We start from the raw sequence: 21,382 nt of genomic DNA, 5'->3' as shown, positions 1-21,382 counted from the left end.
AATTCAAGTGCATGTGGGACAGAGCTTCCAGGATATTACCTGGTTTGGGGTTTTCAGCTCTTGGTTGTTATCCAATACTTTCCAACAGCTCTTTTTTATATTCTGGTTAGCTTTTATATTCCCAGTAACCAGGCAAGTTCAGTCATACCTAACTAAAGATTTACCTTTGTCTAATTGCAAACTAAATAAATAATAAAAATAGTAGCATAGCCACCCCAAAGGAAAAAGATATTCATTGACAGCCAGAAAGTAAGGAAGGGGGTACAGTTCCTTAGCATGAAACTTTGGAATGAATCTTTTAAGGAAATAAAAGGCTGTGGTATAGATAGTCCTGACTTTCCACAAACAGATGAGACATCAGATCCTGGAGTTCTTTCTCACCAATTAAGAAAATCTTTAGTGTTGGAGTAAAATGAGCTGAGCAATTATCCTTACCCTTTTCTGCTGGGAGGAGGGGACAGCGTGAGTAGGTGTAGTGGAAATGGCTTAGGGGAGAGAAAGAGGAGAGGGCTCCAAGAATGAATAGGGGAAGCAATCTCAAATCTTAAGGGATCTTCTTTGAAGCAGTAACTGATCCTGCCTGCCTGCACTAAACCCTGGGTGAGGGACTTGAGTAAAACCTCTGAACAAAAGCAGAGCAACCAAGCTCTAACAGAGACTGCACAGACTCAGATGACCTCCCTTCTTTATCTTCTCATCTCAGGATGGTAGGCAAAATGCATTGCTTACTTTCAAGCCATTACTGCACACACAAAAAGAATAGATCTTAGATAGGATGGGAAGGAAGTCAAGTAGAGTTCTTTTAATATGTGTATAGCAAATATGATTTGTGATTTTTAAAAAGAAATAATTAAATAAATATGATAATATACTATGTGGGGAAAAAGAGGACTGGGTCACTTAAGCAAAAGTAGGCTGATGAATTAAAAACAACAAAGAAAGGAAGAGACAAGTATTTTCAATCACACAATGCAGCACCTGCAAGACCTTGAAAACCACTACATAACAAAGAAATCAAGGGTGTATCAAAATAAAGAGCCAATAATAAGAACACCATGGTAAAAGAATTAATTAAATTAATTATTCCACTTAAATATAGAACAAAATCCAAACCTCTCTGGGAATTAGAGTTACAAATGAAATTTAAATGTTATAAATCTTAACAAATAGCTCCCACGTTAAAAAAAAAAAAAAACAGGTGAACAGAAAGAAATGAGAGAGGCAGAATATAAGTGTACTTCAAAAACTGTGTGTGAACTGCTACTCATATTCATTGTAAAATTGAAGTAAAATGGAAAATTGAATTAAAAGATAAGTTTATTTTGGTGAAAAAACAAATGTTGAAAGCCAGCATTTGGCACAATAGGTAAGATGTCACTCGGGATGCCTGCATCCCATATCAGAAGGCCTGGGTTAGAGTTCCAGCTCTACTTCTGATTAAGACTTGTGAGCACCCTGCATGACGTCGGGTGATGGCTCAAGTACTTGGGTCCCTGTCGCCCATATGGGAGATCGGCCTTGAATTCTGACTGCCCAGCGTCAGCTTGGTGCATCACTGGCTGTTGTTGGCATTTGTGGGGCAGTTTCTCTCTCTCTCCCCCCAGCCTGCCTCCCTCTGTGTGTGCATGTATATGTCTTTCAGCTTTTCAAATAAAGTAAAGTATTGAGGGGTCTTCAAAAATTTCATGGAACCAGGTACCATAAAAAAACTATGCATAAACTTTCTGAAGTACTCTCATAATAGACCTAATTTCTCTTTTTTTAAATAGCAAGAAGTCAACTGATATTGAAGAAAACAAATATGTGTTTAAACATACTGAATTCAGATCTGATTTTATGTAATGATTTTAACTTTGGAAGAGTAATCAGGATGAAATATCAGATGAATAAACATCTAAAGTTCAGCCATTCTTTAATTTCATTATCTCTTGTGCTTTAAAATTCAAAATATCATTTACAGTCGGATGACACTTGACATATCTGTATGTCACTTAGCCCATCTCTCTACCACTGTCTCTGTTCCACAATACCCTGTACTGATGATTGTTCCATTTGGCAACAACAGTGGCTATTTCTGAATAGTGTGACTTTCTACTTTGTATTTTTTCTACTGCTTAACTTATTAACAATGAACATGATTGACAGTTACACACACAGGGTTCCAGTTTCTAGTGTGCTTTGGGGTTATAGTGACTCTTCATTTACTACTTTCACATTAGGGGTTTTTATAGCAGCTGGGCTCTTAGAGTGACTCCAGCGAGATACGACCGCTCCTGGGGGGATTCCTACCCAGCAGGCCTGGATCATAGAACCACAGGTGCAGTGTCCCCTGCCCTTCTTTCCCATCCAAGGGCAGGCGGCACAAAGGAGAAAGGCCCCTTTTTGCTGCTTATGGCACAAACAAGCACTCCCACAGAATATAGGACACAGGTGGGAGATACAACACAATGAGTTCCAGGCTCCAACACACCTCCTCATCTGACTTAGAACCTCATGTCAAGAATGTGTGAGCCAACGCTCCCCTGTTTCAGAGATGACAGGGTTGATTGATACCTACACTTTTTTAAGAACCCTCGTATACATGGATTTTTTTTTTGCACCAACATAAACTTATCATTTACTCCTATTTTGCCATGAATTTTTTGAAGTACCTTGAACAGCTGAAACATTCCTGGCTTCTAGAAGTTCAAGGCTTAATGAAGCAGCCTGAGAAAATAGAAATGCTAAATACCCTCATTTGATCAGGGCCCACCGTGTACATTTATTAAAATATCACATTGTACTCCATAAATCTGTACGATTGTTCATCAGAAAATTTAAAGAAGGAGATAGAAACACCAACAAACATGATTTGACCATACCTTGAATCCAAGTACCAAATTATTATGCTGTATATCATAAATATGTGCACTTTAAATAATCATAACTTTTTAAAAAACTGAATGTAGGGCAAACCACAAGCAGATCACAGAGTGCTGTGGGACACAGAGGGGAACTGGAATCCATGCTTGAGGGGAGGTAGGAGGAGGGGATAAATTATTTATCAGGAAACGGATGCAGTTAGCAATACTCCAGTTTTCTCAAGGACGCAGCGGGACAGCCCACGTGCAGCCGGGCAGTGCCGCCTCCTACCACAGTGCCGGCTTCTCTACTCTGCTGGGTCCCCGATTCCCGGCTGCGGTAGTTTTCCAGGTAGCAGGAGCCCTAGAACTGCCTCCATGGTGACATCTCTTCCACCCACATCATCCTGCAGATTGGGGCCCGAGCCTCAGGCCCCTGTCGCCTCACAGCGCAGTGGCTTTCTGGAGACTGCCTGGTCCCTTGATAACAGCACCCAGAATAGGATTAAGAAAAACAGCTAATGCTTCCTTTGCTCGTAAGGCTCGACTTTGGGACATCATCGAAGCTCTCTGAGGCTCACCTGCTCACCTGTGAAAGGCTAGGAGGCGAGGAACCCTGCCAGTAGCGCTGGCCTGGAGGGAGGGCGCTCATCTCAGGGAGGAGGCCACGGGCCGCAGGTGTAGCGCATTCTACGAGGCCTTGGAGGCCTTGAGCGTGGTGGGCGCGACTCCCACGCCAGCTTGTAAGTGCTGCTCTTCGGTGGAGGACCTGGAGCTTGTGGCACCAGGACACAGATGTGGATTTCCATTGATCCAGGATATATTTCTTCCCTAGCGGCTCTCCGCTTCCAGTTCGGCCTGGATTGCATGCCAGCCTTGGGCTAGTTATCTCCCCTTTTCCTTCATTTTTCTCCCGGGCATCATGGGGATAACTCAGCCTGCTTCCAAGGGATATTGTGAGGATCGTTTGCAGGAAGGAAGAGCAAACACCACACGATGAGGCTTTCCTAGGAGAGCCAGGAGAGCCGGCCCGCAGCCCAGCAAAGGCAGGGGCCGCGGGTCCCTGGCGCTGCAGGCTGGAGGCGGACGTGCAGGCTCCGGAGCCCGGGCGGCAGCTCCGCTGGAGGAGCTCGGGCCCGGCCCCGGTAGGGGGCACCAGCGCGCCTCACTGCAGCATCCAGGCGGCGGAGCGCAGCGGCCTCGGCCCGGCTCGGCTCGCGCCCTGCCGCAGTCCCTCGGCCGCTAGTCGGAGCGAGCGCCAGGGCGGAGACCCCCGGCCGGCCCGCGGCGGCACTTGCTGTACCGCCGGTGGCCCCCGCGGTCGCAGCCCAGCAGCTCCGACTCGCCAGCCGCAGCCTGGGCTGCGCAGCGCGGGAGGGCGTCGCGGTGTCAGGGGACTGAGTCGGAACTTGCAGGGGCCCGCGGCTCTGCTGGCCTGGAGAGTGTGAACAGGTGAGTGTCACGCACGTGCCCAGGTGACTGTGTGGGGGCCGCTCCTGCAGACGCAATGCAAGCCCCTGAGCGCTCGGCCTCTGGGACGGTCCTGCTGGTCACCGGGTGCTCCCTGGGCGGCTTGGGGGTTCACGGAGAGAGAGAGAGGGGTGCGCGCCAGAGCCCAGGCTCCACAGCGCTCTCTGAGAATGCCCTTCTGACTTGGGCTGGCCTGCGGTCCACAGAGGGCTTGTTTATCCCCGCAGGATACCTGTTGATTTCACAGCGACGCTGAAGCCCAGGGGCTAGGACAGGGATCCTTGTCGCAATGAGTGCTGCAGTTGTGATGAGAGGAGACCAGGAAAACTTGCTTTCACAGCCAGACGGGGGCTGCCCCCAAAGCAAGGAGAATCTCTCATGTCCACACTAGTCTCTTCTCCCCTAAACAGCGGCACTTTATGCTGATGAGACCATAAAAGCAGAACTTAGAAAAATAATTACCTTACAAAGATGCTTACTCGCCGCCCCCCCCCCCCCCCAGGAAGTGCAAAGCACGAACCTTGGTAAGTGTAATCTTGGGAATGATTTCTTAGGGATGAAACCTTTCTATATATAAATAAAAAGATAATTAGTAACATAACATCATAGGTCTCACAGCATAAGCGCCTCATAGCGACTTTGGTTTGTGTATGTTTAGTGTAGGTGTGGAATGAATCAACGAATGCGTTGACAATAATACAGGATTTAGAGGTTAGCTTTTTTCTTCCTTCTCTTGAAAGTTTCTTTTATGTCTAGGAAAAAAAAAAAAAAAAAAACCACACCATACCAGGAGTCTAAATATTTCACTGTGACTTTATCTTTAGGAGTGGTAGGAACTGAGAAGTTTTTGTCCTAGCAAAGCACTGTCCACGTTAGAAGTGATTGCCAACTTCTAGCCCTAGACAGACTATTTTTACACAACTTTAGAACAAATGGTTTTTCCTAGAGCCCTGTCATGGAAGGTTGCAAATTGTGAATTATTTTGAATATCACAAACCTGACAACAGGTTACTTATTACAATGGTGTACATATTTATCTGTGTTTTCCACCTCATCAAATGTAATGTTTTCACATTTTCATGTGAGAAATAAAATGTTGAAGGACCTATGTCTATTTTAAGTCTTCCTTTAAGTGATTTTTCTAAATATAACATAAGGTTGACAGTAACCAGCTGTATCTTTATTAGGTTATAAATGGAAAAAAAATTACTCACATAATTTCTCTTTCTTATGTGAAATTTCTATGCCTTTGAGGTCAATTGGGAATTACTGAAATATTTGACTTATTTTTGTAAAAATGACAGTTGATGGCTAGTTTTGTGAAGCATTAATCAGACAGATAATTTCTTGGATGTCATACGCATGGGAATGAACAGTTTTGCATGAAATAACAGATTTAAAAAAAAAAAAACAAGGGTCTGACACTTGCATGTTCTAAGTTTCAAATAAGTGCTTGTCAGCTACTCTTCCCATTTAAAACTGATGCAGTTAATAACTTGAGATGTGCTGTGCTTCTGTGATAAAGAACCGAGCCTTGTACGCCAAGGCCTTTTCTTAGTGAATGCAAATAAAATGAGAAACAAGGAAATCCTTTTATTATTGGCCAAAAGCATGGGACTGGACAAATTGCAGATGTTTAAGCCTCTGAGTTTTGTACTATTAATGATTACTGAGAAGCTTTTTCATTATTGAGGACAAAGTAAACAATCACTAATGTCACTGTTGGCCTTTTCTTTCTTCTGAGGAAGCTCCGGCACTGTGCAAACCAGCAGATAAAAGAACTGTTAAGTACAGGTTGATGGCTTGAAAATTTGGTGGAGAAAATAATGCCATGTTCACATGTTAGTAGGAGTAATTTAGGATTTTCCCCTTTCTCTTTTTCTCTTTCTTGACAAGCTCTTTTTAAAACTTCGTAGGTGAAAACAATGCTGGCAGGAACAGTTAGCATGTTTTGATAGCAGATTTGTGTTTCAAAAATATCTTTTCATCCTGGAAAGATGGCTGAAATGTGGAGACCAATGAGATTAAATTTAACACAGATAAACCTGAAGTCTTGCATTCAGGATTAAACCATTCTTTGCAGAAGTTCAGAATGGAGGAGTCTGCAGTCCATATAAAAGATATGAGTTTCCATTAGAGTCTGAACTATAATACAGTCTTACTGTGCAGATAAGGGACAGTAAAATCTCAGGGAACTTTTGCTTATATCAGTTTGTAGGCTCCCATCTCAAGCAGTAAACGCAGTGAATACCACCTTTTTAGAGCAGATGAAGTGGGGAGTGCCAGAGGGGAGCACTTCCTTCGGAGTGCAGAGGTTGAAGCCAGGAAGACATAGATAAGACCAAGGGAACCTCAAGAACAGATGAACCTGTGGGGCCTCACCTTCCTGGGGAGTGGACGCCTGGGGTAAGGGAAAGCTTTCTGAGAGATGTAGGCAGCATCGAGGGTTCTGAGCTCAAGAAAGGATTGCCTGGCTCTCAGTTACTCATAGTGGAAAATCAGAACACATGCGTAGAGGTCACGGGGAGACAGATTATAGCTCAAAGAAAAATTGTTCTCCTAATCGGAGATGGCTGACTAGAGATGAAAGAGCTTTCCGAGGGGAATGGACTTGCCTGTACCTGGAAGTGAGAAACCAGGCTCAGGATCATGGATGCGTCATACATTTTTTAAATGTTAATCAATTAGTATCTTTTATTTGAGAGGCAAAGAGACACATCCACACACACAAGGAGAAAAGTAGTCTCAGTTACTTGAGGACATTGTGGGAGAGGAATCAGAACTTGGAGCTGGGATCTACCTTTTTTTAAACCAGGGTATGGAACCCATCAAAATACAAACATATGATCTGGGTATTATGTTCCAGTTCCTGAAATGCATGTGTCTAGCACATGACCTGATCATGTGATCTAGTGTGCATTGTTTTAAAATTTGACCTTGAAAGGTAAACTTATGTACGTTGCAGTGGAGTAGGCTAATCTGAATGTATATTATTCAACCCAAAGGAAAATAAAGAAGCCCAGAGGTGACTCATGTCATTGCTTGTGTCTGTGCAGCGGGGACTATAGACAGGTGGTAAAAGCATGTATTCACATTTTTCAAGTACTTGTGAGCAATTACCACCCAGAAATAATGCCTTCATAAAGAATTCTTAAATAAGAACTTCAGAAATGCTGTAATAAGTGAAAATACCAGATTCTAGAATAACACAGATCTGAGTTCAAATCCTGGATCTCTCATATATTAGTTGAATCGTTACAGTAAATGGCTACAGCTCTCTCACAGGGTAGAAGTAATGATCAAATTAGAAAATGTGAATAAAGTGAATGGTGTCTGGCATATGCCTAATAAATATGAATTAATTTGTTTTCTAGTCACTTATGAATTCCTGAACCTCTTTTATTTAAGGATTGTGGTCTCTTCCAACATTTACAGTGATATGGTGAACCCAAAGACTGGAACCCAAAAGATTTGCTCAGCTCTTTAGTTGAACAAAAGTCAGTTGTCCAGCAACACCCATCATGGCTAAAAGTGCAGAGGTCAAACTGGCACTATTTGGCAGAGCAGGAGTGGGCAAGTCAGGTAAGACTGTGTTGTGACTGCAGTGTGTGTGTTTCTTTTCGTTACTGCCTAATGGGGTTTGGTCAGGCAAATGGTTGGCCTTTGTCATATTCTCTTTTAAATGAAGTTTCTTTATCTGCAACTGCTATTTCACAGAACCCACTGCTTATTTATGATACAGAGGTTTTGCTGATAATACATAAGGCAATGGAGACATCATAGGTCCTAATGTTCTGAGGGAGGATATTAAGTCCAAATAAATCAGATTGTCAAAACTTAAAAATATTTGTGCTCTTGTCTTGCTATATGAGATTCTGATGGGCCAACTTTATATCTCCTTCATTTCAACATTTTCAGCAAACAGTCCAATATCAAGCATGTGTTTGTTGTTTCATAAATGCTTGTTTTTTAATTTTTTTTCATAAATGCTTGTTGAATGAATAGATATTTACCAGAAACAGTTGCATTATTGCCCAACACTTTTTATAATCAGGGAAAACTTTTCAAAATGTAGAAGTGCACATCTTCAAACAAGACAACCATTGCCAATGTCTCTGGGGGTGAATTTAAATGAGTAAATTCTGGCTAACATCCATAATTTTGAGACTTTTTTATTGCCTACCTGACAAAATGTTTGTAGACCTTTAATGTTATGGTGGAAGTGGAAAATGTACCTAACACCAATGGGAAAAACACAATTATAGCTCAGATTCTGCCATTAATGAAGTAGATGTTGTTCGAACATCAGGAAAACATGGTTTTTCACATAATATTGCCTTTGTCTCCTGTTAGAGGAAAGAACTGTAATTGACTTTCACACAGAACATTTGGTTCTCAGAAAATCTGGTGATACTTTTGCACACAGAACTTTTGTCTCTGTGTTCTTTGCACACAAAACTTTTGGTTCTCAACAGAAATCTAGTGCATGCATGTTTGTTAAGGAGACTCATTTGGAAACAAACCGGACTATCCAATGCAACAGGTAACCCATCTAATCTTAAGCAAACACACATTACCAACCTGTCTTTCCTAACCTGCTCTCGGGGTTAATTTCAACAGTAATCTTCCCTATTCTAAGTCTCATGTTTGGTTTTTTCCTTTGAATTCTTTCAAGAGTGCTCATTTCTGCCACCACACTTGTCTCCTACTTGTTGTTTGCTCTTGCCTCCAACAGAAACCAAGCAAGAAAAATAGATAGTTGGCAAGGCTAAGGCACTGCCAGCCTTCCCAAGATTGAAGATAGCTGTACTCCTCCCTGTTAATCCCCTCAGCGTGTCCTAATGGTGTTAAGAAGCTCAATTCTGTAGCTGGCAGCAGGGCCTGCAGAATGAGGAAACTGTGGCAGGGAGTGCAGAATGAAGGGAAGTGAGTGTGTGCAGAGACTCTTGCTGCCAACCACAGCTTGTCCCAGGTCTTTGTGCTCCAAGGGCTAGAACTGGAGCTGGTCCTTTCTTATTCATTCAAAACTTACCATAGGTAGCAGGGAAGGGGAATTTTCTTGAGCCTTATATCATTTTTTAAGCACCACATGACTTAAAAACTGAAACATAAAATTAAAACTCAGCCAAGAGAACCATTTAGCTGTATGTACAGTCAGCTCTCTGGAATCCATGCAGTCAACCGACAGTGGATTGAAAATATTCAAAATACTGCATTTGTACGGAGCATGTATGCATTTTTTCTTGCCAGTATTCCCTAAACAATACTGTATAATAACTATTTATATAGCGTTTAAATTGCATTATGTATTTTAAGTAATCTAGGGATGATGTAAAGTATGGGGGATACTGTAGGTTTATGCAAGTACTATCCCTAGTTATATAAGGGACTTGAGCATCTTCAGATTTGGTATCCAAAGGGGGAAGGGTGCTGGAACGTGAGTCTGAGCTTTGAGCTCCATATTCTCAATTCTCTTTTAAATTTTTCCTTTCATTTCTCCATTTTTTTTTCTTTGGCATTCCTTGGTCCATCTGTTTTTTTGAACTTATTGAATGTTTGCTCTTTTTAATTTGGTCTCTCATTCATTGCCTGAAACATGACAAGCTTTCATTGTCATCAATAAAACCTTGCTTTTGCTTGGATCTCTGATGATCAATAGCCAACAAATCTAAAGAATATTTGCCAGTTCTGATTTTCTAAAATCTCTTTTTACTGTTCAACACATCCACTTCATTTTTTATTGCTTTTAAATAATGCATATATGTTCCACCTTTTTAAAAGATTTATTTATTTATTTGAAAGGGGGAGTTACAGACAGAGAGAGGAAAGACAGAGAGAAAGGTCCTCCATCTACTGGTTCCCTCCCCAAATGGCCACAACAGCAGAGCTAGACTGATCTGAAGCCAGGAGCCAGGAGCTCCCACCCCCATGTGGGTGCAGGGGCCCAAGGACTTGGGCCATCTTCTATTGCTTTCCCAGGCTGTAGCAGAGAGCTGGATCGAGAGTGGAGCAGCTGGGACCAGAACCAGTGCCCATATGGGATGCCAGCACTGTAGTCGGTGGCTTTACCTGCTTTGCCACAGCGCTGGCCCTCTTATTTTTAACTTACAATTTTTGAAAATATTTATTTATTTGAAAGAGATAGGTAGGTAGGTAGGTAGGTAGGTAGATAGAGATCTTTCAAACTGTTGGTTCACTCTGCAAATATCTGCAACAGCTAGAGCTGAGCAAGGAGAGCCTGGAACTCAATCCAGGTCTCCCATACAGGTGCCAGAGACCCAAGTACTTGAGCCATCAAGCCTGACTCCATGGTATGCATTCAGAGGAAGCTGGAATCAGGAACAAAGCTGGGACTCCAACCCAGGACCTCCAGTGTGGGATGTGGGCATCTCAAGGGGCATCTTATGCCTGTCCCAACATCCACTTATTTTTCCCTAAAATTTCTCCCTTCCCATGCTCCCATGACATCTCCCCCCTTGGCTTTCTTGCTCCTTCCCCATGCTTCTAGGCACCTGCCTTTGGGGGCTACTCTTCATCTGCTCACCTCCCAAAAGGTGGGTCTTCCAGGGTTCTACTTATGACTCTGTCGTCTTCTTGCTCCACACACTCTCCCTGCAGGTGATTCCTCTCACCCAGAACTGGAGATAACACTTGAACATGGAGAACAAATCTACCATCCTTAGTTTTGTTTTATGTAAAACCCAGAGGTTGAAATCGCTTTCTAAGGCTCTGTCAACTCCAAAATCCTGATTCTTGATTAATGAACCCTCTCTGAGCTGGTTTTGTACACATTCCACTGCTTGTGTTTTGTTCATTGAGGTGAAAGTGGCACTGATAGACTACATACATTTAACAATTGCATTTTTGTCTATAGCAATAGTAACCTCGTATTTTCTCTAATTCTTTATTAATATAGTTATCTGATGTCTCTGCTTAGCCATTATACCACACATTTACCTTTCTATTACAGAGACTAAATCTTAAGAGTAATGTTTGCTTTTGAGTTTTCAAGAAATTAGGCCTTCTGGAATGTTACTTCATCTCCTCACTTATCCAAATACCTCCCAAGAGTGGCCCTGATTATCCTATGAACCCACACGGGCTGCTTTCTCCCCAAGCACCCAGCAGGGGAAGTACCCTGAGGGGAGCCAGTTTGAGGTCTCAGACTTGTGAAAATTGAGCATCTCATGTACGTTGGATCTGTGTGAATTTTTTCAGAGATTCCATGCCCTACTTGTCCCCACGACCAACTGAACTGGAATTTGGGGTACATAAAACCATCTTTTTCACTTGCTAATAGAAAGTGAAGTCAAGAGAGTGAGCTTGGAGATCACAATGTGATGTCTTGTGCTCAATTAAACCCTTATTAACTGCGTGCACATGGCAACTTTAGCAAGTTACTTGGCTTCTCAACTTCTTCAACAAGGAAAGCTACAATACTTCCTATTTCAGCTGTTATTATGACTGAACAAGTTACCACATCCAAGTGTTTTAGAACCACATTTGACACATTGGAAATGCTCAAATATTAGCTTACATTATTGTAATTTCTCAAGATATGCTTACTGCAATTTGTAAGTTGCTTAGTGAAGATGTACAAAAATACACCTACATTCATGTGAATATTTTGATGTTCACTAAAAGTCAGATTAAAATAAAAGCTCTCTAACACTACTCAGCACCCTACACACACATACACATGCATATATACCCACTTCCTCTGTTTTTCTTTCTTCTACCCAAAGTCTGGTTAATGTCAATTAGAGCTTGACCACTGGTAATCATAACAATACTTCCTGTAGCTTATATTCAATCTTAGAAAAATAGACAGAAATATGTTAGTGTCATCAATAAATTAACAATCTTAAATTTGAAAATGTTTCTGGTATGTGGCAGACGGGTGTCTAAGCCCAGGTTACAGACAGGCCCTCTATGTTTAAAACAGAATTTAACACTGAGCAGAACTTTTGGGTTGACAGATCGACCATAGAAGTGTCAACATAGGCACAATTCAATAATGAAAAATTACTAAAGATCACTGATAAATCATGTGAGAGCTGTGTGTGTTGTGTGTGTGTCTGTGTGTGTGTGTGTGATATGTTTATGGCAACATTCACATGACCCGCTGTTTGGGACAGTCTTCCTTCTGTGTAACTAACTTTACTTTGAAATTCTGTCTTTAAGTGAGCTTCCTGGCTTGGGGACAGCATAGTGAGCACTGGAGCTATCCTACAAAATGCAGGGTTACAGTTTCTAAGCCCTTTCTATCTCTTCCTGCACCAGCAAGGTAAACATTTACCTTAACTGGCTAAGAGTGAAATACTACTAATGTGACATGCAGAGCATAGATTCTTTTCTTGTGTGCATCTGCCTGTATTTTGACAAGCTCCAAATAATTAAAGCAATAAAACCATGCCAGTAAGCCTAGAAGATGCACATTTTATTTAAATGCGTCCTGTATTCATGTTTTTTAAATTGGAAGTAACTGTGGGAAGAGCTGATAGAAAAACAATGGAAATTTTAAATTTAGTTTCACAATTGACATTTTCCTCATGGAACTGAAATATTGTGTGTAGCATAGCTAAATATATTTCTTGAAAGGCTAATCTCGAAGTTAATTGAGTAATGCTATCTACTCATTAAAAAAAAAAACTGATTCACTCATCCATGAAGGCTCAAGTTCACAGAATCAGATTGTTGGGCTATGAATTAGGTGCCAAATGCAAACAAGCTGGTGGTATGATTTTCCTTGGCACTAAGAGAAGTGATTAATTTTTTCCTCTCTTTCTTGTCTTTTTTTCTTGTTCTTGCCTGCCTTTTCCCTCCTGTCAGTTATAAACATTTTTAAAACTGTTTTAATCTTACTTTCAAGTGGAATAGAAATAATTCTGATTTTTAAAAAGTAATCTCTTCTTTTTTTATTTATCTGAAATAGAGAGAGACAGAGACACAGAGAAATCTCTCATAGGCTGTTCATTCACCAAATGCCTGCAACATCTAGGACTGGGCTAAGGCCCAAGACAGGTGCCAGGGACTGGATCTGGTTCTCCTTCCTACACTGGGGACAAGAAGCTGAGTATTAACACTTATTGCTTCCCAGGGGACACATTAGCAGTAAGCTGGCATTGGGAGCAGATCTGGCCAAACCCAGGCACTTTTTCATGGGATGCAAGAGTTCCAACCAGCATCTTAAAGATCAGGCCAAATGCCAAACCCTACTTTATTTTTAATGGACAAATAATAATTTTAATATTTATGGGGTACAGAATGATGTTTTGATACATGTATACATCGTGGAGTAATCATATCAGGATGATGAGCATATATGTAGCTTAAATATTATTCATTTGTGATAAGAACACTTAAAATACTCTTAGCTGTTATGAAATATACATTATTATTAGCCTATTAATAAGTTAATAAACACATTCATTAAAGTTACTGTGCTGTGCAACTGATTCCTCCTATATGACTGAAACTTTGTATGCTGTGACCAATATCTCCTCTTTCCACATCTATTCCCCCAGCTTTTGGTAACTACCATTCACTCTGTTCTTCTGTGAGTTCAACTACAGATCTCATACAAATGAGATCATATGTTATTTGTATTTCTGTGCCTGGTATATTTTACTTAGCAGAATGTCCTCTAGGTTCATTCATGCTGTTGTAAGTGATGGAATTTCCTGCTGAATAGTATTCCATCATGTATGTGTACCTTGGTGTTTTAATCCATTTGTTGGTAGGCACTTTAATTGTTTTCATTTCTTGGTTATTGTGAACAATGCTGTAATGCACGTGGGGTTGCAGACATGGATCATATAATCTCAATGCTAAATTTTCTAAAGACGTTAATCAAGGTAGGAAGATGGGACCCATTGTGTTTCTCTCTTGCATGGTATGTGCAGGACTTGGCATAGCTCCTGGGAATGTGTGTGTGTGTGCATGTGTGTGAAGAAACTCTCCAGTTGGTTTTTGAAATTGAAGAGTTATGAGAGATGAGATCCTTTGTGTACATGGTAGTTGGAAGAATAATTGATTTTTTTGACAGGCAGATTTAGACAGTGAAAGAGAGAGACAGAGAGAAAGGTCTTCCTTTCCATTGGTTCACCCCCAAAATGGCCACTACGGCTGGCGTGCTGTGCTGATCCAAAGCCAGGAGCCAGGTGCTTCCTCCTGGTCTCCCATGCAGGTGCAGGGCCCAAGCACTTGGGCCATCCTCCACTGCCTTCCCGGGCCATAGCAAAGAGCTGGACTGGAAGAGGAGCAACCGGGACAGAATCCGGAGCCCCAACAGGACTAGAACTGAGGGTGCCGGCGCCGCAGGCGGAAGATTAGCCTAGTGAGCCGCAGCGCCGGCCAGAATAATTGATTTTTAAAGAATTGAGTGAGAGGGATGGAGGTGGCTTGAGATAAGTTTGAGTGACCATACAAGTGTTGATTGACTTTGTGTTACTACCACAAAATGCCTTAGACAGCTAACTTTGTTAAGAAGAAAGGTGAATTTAGCTCATAGTTAAATTAGCTCACAGAGAGGTTTGTCTTTTTGGCTTTGGAAACAGTTTTTGTGTGTTGTTTCTTCTCTAATTATAATTTCTGAGAAAGGCTGTGATTAATAATTGGTCATTATCAACCTGTAAAATATGTAACCACCCACCAATAAATAATTAATTTTACATTTTTATCTTCTTCTTCTCCCTCTCCTAGTCCTATTCCTGATTTGAATGATATTAAAATTCAATTGTCCTTTACTTTTAATTGATGGCTAATTTATTCTTTAGGTAAATACTTACCATCTATTAGTTCAATTTTGATCTTGACTTTTTTCTTGGCAACTGAAAAAGCCTAACTTTAGGGGGAGTAAAGAACATTTTAAATCATCTTTGTAATTTTCCTTTTTATTTCTGGTATTTCTCCAACTTATGAGTTTGGGAATGTCAGCCAAATTTTCAAGGTGATACTGGCCTTGAAGCAAAATTCCAGTGTGTACGCATCTCTGTTGCTACACTTGCCTTTAAAAATTGATGCGGTTTCAGAAAAACAGCCCTAATCTCTTCCATCCCACGCAAAATAGGAGTTGTTAAATTGCAAGGGCAAGGAAGCCCGGAACAAGTGAGTTCAGCATGAGTAAACAAATACGTGAAGTGCATAGACATAGATATGAGAGAGACATATACACAGAGAGAGCCTGAGCTGGATCACCCAGCTCGCTGCCGCCTGAGCCAAATCTAGAATCCCGGTCTAGGATTACGCAAGGCTCTTGCAGCTTTCCTCCTAAATGTTTTCATTTCCCACATCCGCTCAAACTTTTTATACCAGGAAATGAAATAGATGACCCTTAGAATTTTATAATGTGAATTTTCCAAAAGTGATGAGTTTTGTTTTTTTAAGCTATGGCCAATAATCAATGAGTAACCAGTGTGTGGCCAAGTCCTCTGGGCGTACCAGATGTGCTGATACTCTATGTGGGTAATATTTTCAGCAGCCTGTCTAAGAACGTTCTCCTGTCATGCAGTATTTCATTTCTTATACTCTTGAATCAGGTGTCAAGGAAATGATCAACCGTCTTCCGCTAAGGTGTACGTCCTCGTTGTTATACAAGGAGCCTATGTTGCACTATGTTCTGTATGATATGATTTTTTAAGAAGTACATAACTGACTCTAAGGACTGGAGTTTAAACCTCAGTTTTATCTCAACCATGCCTCTTTATATTCATCTTCAATGATATATTCATGTGCTTCTTTTTTTATATACTGGTGCAGGTAGGATAAAATGAAATTATGGCTTTGAAGGTACCTTGAAAAATTATAAGTTAGATACAAAGGTAGCCTTAATACTAAGGTTTTGCTGCCATTGAGATCCATCCAGCTCTTTCCCTTATGTTCCTTAACATTTGTGCTTGGAAATGCAGTGGGGGAAGGTCCCTGGCTGTGCATGAGGAGAGGCCGGGTGAGTGCACTCAGCTCAGAGGTTGGCAGCTTCGTCCCTCTCGTGGACTGCACGTCAGGAGGAACAGCACAGAATGTCCCGAGTTTTTATGTTGTAGGAATTTGCAGTTTCAAATATGAAAAATGAACAGACGTTGAGTCAAATTTTTTTATGATCACTAGGTCTGGCTGATGGTTAAGTAGGGAAGAGTGTTTAAGAAAATCACTTAGCTATGCCTTATTGAAGAAGGAAGCATGGCATATTCTAGAAAGTTTTGATATTTAAATATCATCTTTGTTAAAAATCACAGCTTTAAATCATTTTAATATTTCCATGGAAAGATTTCCCAAACACTATGTAAGTATATGTAGTATAGGTACAGGTGTATACATTTCTCTGCAATCTTAAAATATACTTTTCTGGGGGCTGACACTGTGGCAAGGCAGGTGAAGCCAGTGCCTGTGGTGCCAGAATCCCATATGGGTGCTGGTTCAAATCCCGGCTGCTCCACTTCCAATCCAGCTCTCTGCTATCGCCCGGGAAAGCAGTGGAAGATGGCTCAGGTCCTTGGGCCCCTGTACCCACGTGTAAGACCCAGAGAAAGCTCCTAGCTCCTGGCTTTGGATCAGTGCAGCTCCAACCATTGTGGCTATCTGGGGAGTAAACTAGTGGATGGAAGACCTCCCTCTCTCTCTCTTTCTCTCCCCTCTCCCTCCCTTCCTCCCACCCCCGCCTCCCTCTCTGCCCTTGCCTCTGTAACTCTGCCTTGCAGATAAATAAAATAAATCTTTAAAAATATAGACATATATACTTTTATTTATTCACTTAGTTACTCCAACTTTGTGCTCTAGAATGGGCAGTCTGGTACCAGCACATGGTGCAGGATCCATGAATGTTTTAAACAGGCACAGCAGTAGATGTTTCTGCTTACCCCGTGTCTCCAGAGACTCACACTGTTTCACTCATACCAGGTTCTAGTGAGTAAATGAGGTTACAATATATGATCTAGTTGGCCTATTTTTCAAAAAATGATTTTTTTTTGTTTTTTATTTATTTGAAAGGCAGAGTGACCAAAAGAGGCAGAAGCAAACAGATCTCTCATCTACTCCCCAAACACCCACAACAGCCAGGACAGTCCAGGCTGAGGCCAAGTCTCCCATGTGGGCCGCAGAGATCCAAATACTTGAGTAAGCCATCATTGGCTGCCTCCCAGGGTGTGTATTAACAGGAAACTGGAATCAGAAGTGGAATCAAGACTCAAATCCAGGCACTCCTATATGTGATGTGGGTATCCCAAGCAGCATCTTATCACTGCACAAAATGCCTGTCCCACTGGCATGATAGCGTAGCAGGTAGAGCTGCGGCCCGTGACACTGGCTTCCCATATGGGTGCCGGTTCATGTCCTGGCTACTCCACTTCCCATACAGCTCCCTGCTAATGGTCTGGGAAAATCAGCAGAAGATGAAGTTGGCTTCTAGCTTCAGCCTGGCACAGCCCTGGCTTGAATGACTCTAGTGATGCTATGCGTCATGAGTGGAAGGAGATCATCCCATCCTTGCCGATACAGTTCTACCAGAGAGGGCTCACCAGAGAAGCAGACCTATAGGGTACACACATGCACTATTCGTTTGTTGTAATTGCCTCCCATGATTGTTACAACTAAAATGTGTAGGTCAGGCTGGCAATTCAGGACAGAATTGATGTTGCAATCTTGAGGCCGAATTTCTTCCTTTCTGGGAAACCTCAGCTTTTGCACTGACGACTTTCCAGTAAGTGGATGAGGTTGATCCCTGTTCTCAAGGTGATCTCCTTTGCTTAAATTCCACTTCTTGTAGATGTTAACTGCATTTACAAAACACCTTAGCGATAACTCCAGCGTTAGTGTTTGATTGACTACATCAACAGTGAATTCTGTAGCACAACCAAATTAACTTAAAACTATCACAACAGCTCTTCCTATTTGTTGCTTGACCTTCTTTGGAAACAAAGACTTTTCTGTACCCTCTACTTACTCACTTTAAAGTAATTGCTTTGTAGTCATGAAGAGCATGGTAAACCTCTCAGCCTGTGACAGCCCTTCACATATTTGAAGATAACTTGCATGCCTGAACTCATGCCTGGGTCCCTTCTTCCATAGTCTGCTTACAAACAGCTGCTTCATTGGACCCACAGAGATCATGGCTTTCATCACAGCATCAACCTTACGGTTCCACTCTACCCACACACTCTAAAATGTGGTCCTGGAATTGAATGCAGACATTTCAGATGTGGTTTGCTGAGTACATATCAGAGCATAACCATGGTTGTGCTTTGATACTTTGCTTCTGCTAAGGCATCCTAAGGTCTTTGTGTTACATTTGCTGCTTTCAGGGTGATGGACAACACGATGTTGGCTCATGGAGAGTTTAGTGCAAATGAAGGCTTTTTGAAAAAATGTCTACTCTTGATGAGACAAATCTTCCCAAAACTATACCTAAGCAGAGTGGGTATGTTTAACTCAGGTGTAGAAGTTTTTTTGTCTGTTTGGTTTTCAAAGATTCATTTATTTATTTGTTCAAAAGTCAGAGTTACAGTGACAGAGACAGAAACAGAGATCTTCCATGTACTGGTTCACACCCCAGATGGCAGCAGTGACCAGGGCTGTGCCAGGCTGAAGCCAGGAGCCAGAAGCTAGGGGCCCAAACACTTTGGCCATAGTCTGCTGCTTTTCCCAGGCCATTAGCAGGGAGCTGTATTGGAAGTGGAGCATCTGGGATATGAACTAGTGCCCATATGTAATGCTGGTGTCACATATGGCAAATTTACCCACTGCGCCACCGTGTCATCCCCAGGCATAGAAGTTTATTTTAATCCTCTTAAAGATTTCTTTCTTAGGATTCTGGATCCAGCATGTGTGGCTTACCGCCCCACTTTCCATCATCTGTAAATATGTACATTCTGGAACATTGTAGGCCTTTGATGTTCTCCTTGAATTGTAGAATTTCCTACTCTGATATTATTTAGCTCATTGAAATTATGAAAAATCCCATTGAAATTTTGTCCTTTTTTGATAACTTACTGCTGATTGAGAAAAATATAGGTATTTGGTTGGCTCGTGGTGTAGCAACATTTACTCCATAGCATGTTACTTCCAAGTTCATTAACTACTGTTTAGGAAATATGCCAATAAAAGGTGAACTTGGAGGAAGCCTTTCAGTTATAATCTCTGTTGAATGTTATAGTTTACATCCTTGCTTCTGTCTTACATGCTATTCTTAAGACTCAAGATACATTGCTACTTGAAGTGCAGAACAATGATCACCCTTTATTGACCCAAATATCTATTTTCTACAGAAACTCATTTCCTAGAGAGTCATATGTCTGTGTAATTTCTGGCTAAAATGGTTGCATTTATATGAGTTGGAACTTCTGCAAGAAATTAGAGCAGGGCTTTGGCAAGGGTCAGAAGGGTCTCTGTGTAACTATCATGCTTCAGAATCACCCAGAAGGCTTGGTAGAATAGGTGTTTCCAGCATATCCCTAAGAAGTTGTGATTCACTAGGTTTGTAGTGGGGCCAGAGGATTTCTGTTTTTACCAAGTTCCCAAGTGATGTTGCTGCTGCCAGTGCAGGGACTGCAATTTGGGAATCTTTGTGTTAGATTTGCTAAGTACTAAATTTCCATTTGAGATAAGTGTTTTCAGCTTTGAAAAAGCATGTAGCTTTTTGGAAGTCCAAATGTTCTATACATTGAGTGCCAGTCAATGTTAGGGGTAGTGGTGATGAAGTGACAAAGTAGGTAAGTTCTGTCCTCGTGCTGTGCATATTCTAGTGTGAATAGTCAACCAGAAAAACAGAACAAAACTCTCTGAAGCCTTTCTGTGTTGCCTTATAACTTCATTCACATTGCAATAGGACTCTTTTTTAAAAGTAAGCCTCAATTAACTGTGACATCCTGAGCACTGACTTTAATACATTTGATCAGTTTGACAATAGCGCAGATAGCTTAGGCTAACTTGCACTAAGTGTCTGGGGGTTCAATGTATCGTCTAAGACCATTATGCCACATTTTCTACTGAGAAAAGCTAAGAGACCACACAGGACTTGAACCCCTAACTTTGAGCTTATTAGTACCATGCTCCATCCAGTTAAGTCTTAGGTAGAACCCAATTAAAGTAACATTGTTGTTCTTTCCCCAGTATTTGGAAAAATGATTTTAAATTGTTCTTTGACAGTGTCATTTATAAAACTTAGGCAATGATACATCTATTTCTCAATGACAAATTTACTGTTTTTTAAGTCTCTTAAAAAATTATTGTTTTATCCTATTGGACAGTAATTAAAGAGGTAAAGCCAAAAATTAAAAAAGAATTAAAAAAACTGTGAATATTTTTTTTATGAAGAGAAACTGACTTCTCTTAGCATTCAGAGCGCCATAAATTACAGTTGAACCTAACCAGTGAGCCAGTTTTCTAATCATTTGGCAATATGTGTTGAATTAGAAGGTCTCAGCCCTACATGGTAGTATGAATAATGGTTATCTCTTTCCAGTGCCTGGGATGCTTTTTCCATTCAAATATTCTTGAATCTACTTTTTACCAATATGTCAAGAGAACTGAACTCAGGAGCACAGTATATTTAAGCTCTTTTTTTAAAAAAATTATTTCTTTGAAAGGTAGAGTTATGGAGAAAGAGAAAGGGAGATACAGAGAGAGAGAGAGATCTTCCATCTACTGGTTCACTTCCCAAATGGCTGCAACAGCAGGGGCTGGGCTAGGTCAAAGCCAAGATCTAGGAGCTTCATCCAGATCTTCAGCGTGGGGTACTTCAAAAAGTCCATGAAAATGCATATTATGAGAAACCTATATGTAGGTTTCACATATTGAAATTTTTTTTTTACTAATTTGAAAGGCAGAGAGATGGAGAGGAGGAGGAAGAATAGGAGAAGGAGGAGGAGGACAGGAGGAGAGAGAGAGAGAGAGAGAGAGAAAAAAGAGATGCCCCATCCACTAGTTCACTCCCCCAGATACCCACAACAGCCAAAGCTGGCCCAGGCCAAAGCCAGGAGCTGGGAACTCTACCCAGGTCTCCAATGTGAGAAGCAGGGACCCAACCACTTGAGTCATCATCTGCTGTTTCCCAGGGTATACATTCTCTGCTGATTCTC

The 21,382-nt window shown here is 41.4% G+C and overlaps 1 protein-coding gene across 4 annotated transcripts in view; it reads left to right on the top strand.

Moving 5' to 3' along the window:
• The first annotated feature begins 4,018 nt into the window (after positions 1–4,018).
• Positions 4,019–21,382, top strand: part of RERG (RAS like estrogen regulated growth inhibitor) — a 135,796-nt gene continuing 118,432 nt past the window's right edge. Inside the window, exons 1-2 of one of the 4 annotated variants that reach the window (XM_017343363.3) lie at positions 4,019–4,292; positions 7,746–7,892. In XM_017343363.3, the coding sequence (XP_017198852.1) occupies positions 7,832–7,892 (61 nt within the window). In that variant the 5' untranslated portion in view covers positions 4,019–4,292; positions 7,746–7,831. Of the gene's footprint in view, positions 4,293–7,718; positions 7,893–21,382 lie in introns of all 4 variants that reach the window. The other 3 variants (XM_070049423.1, XM_008259585.4, XM_008259586.4) reach the window with 3 other exon arrangements.

This window comes from Oryctolagus cuniculus, chromosome 9 (assembly GCF_964237555.1).
Source record: "Oryctolagus cuniculus chromosome 9, mOryCun1.1, whole genome shotgun sequence".
Classification (NCBI taxonomy): Eukaryota; Metazoa; Chordata; class Mammalia; order Lagomorpha; family Leporidae; genus Oryctolagus; species Oryctolagus cuniculus.
This window is presented reverse-complemented; position numbering and strand designations above follow the sequence as displayed.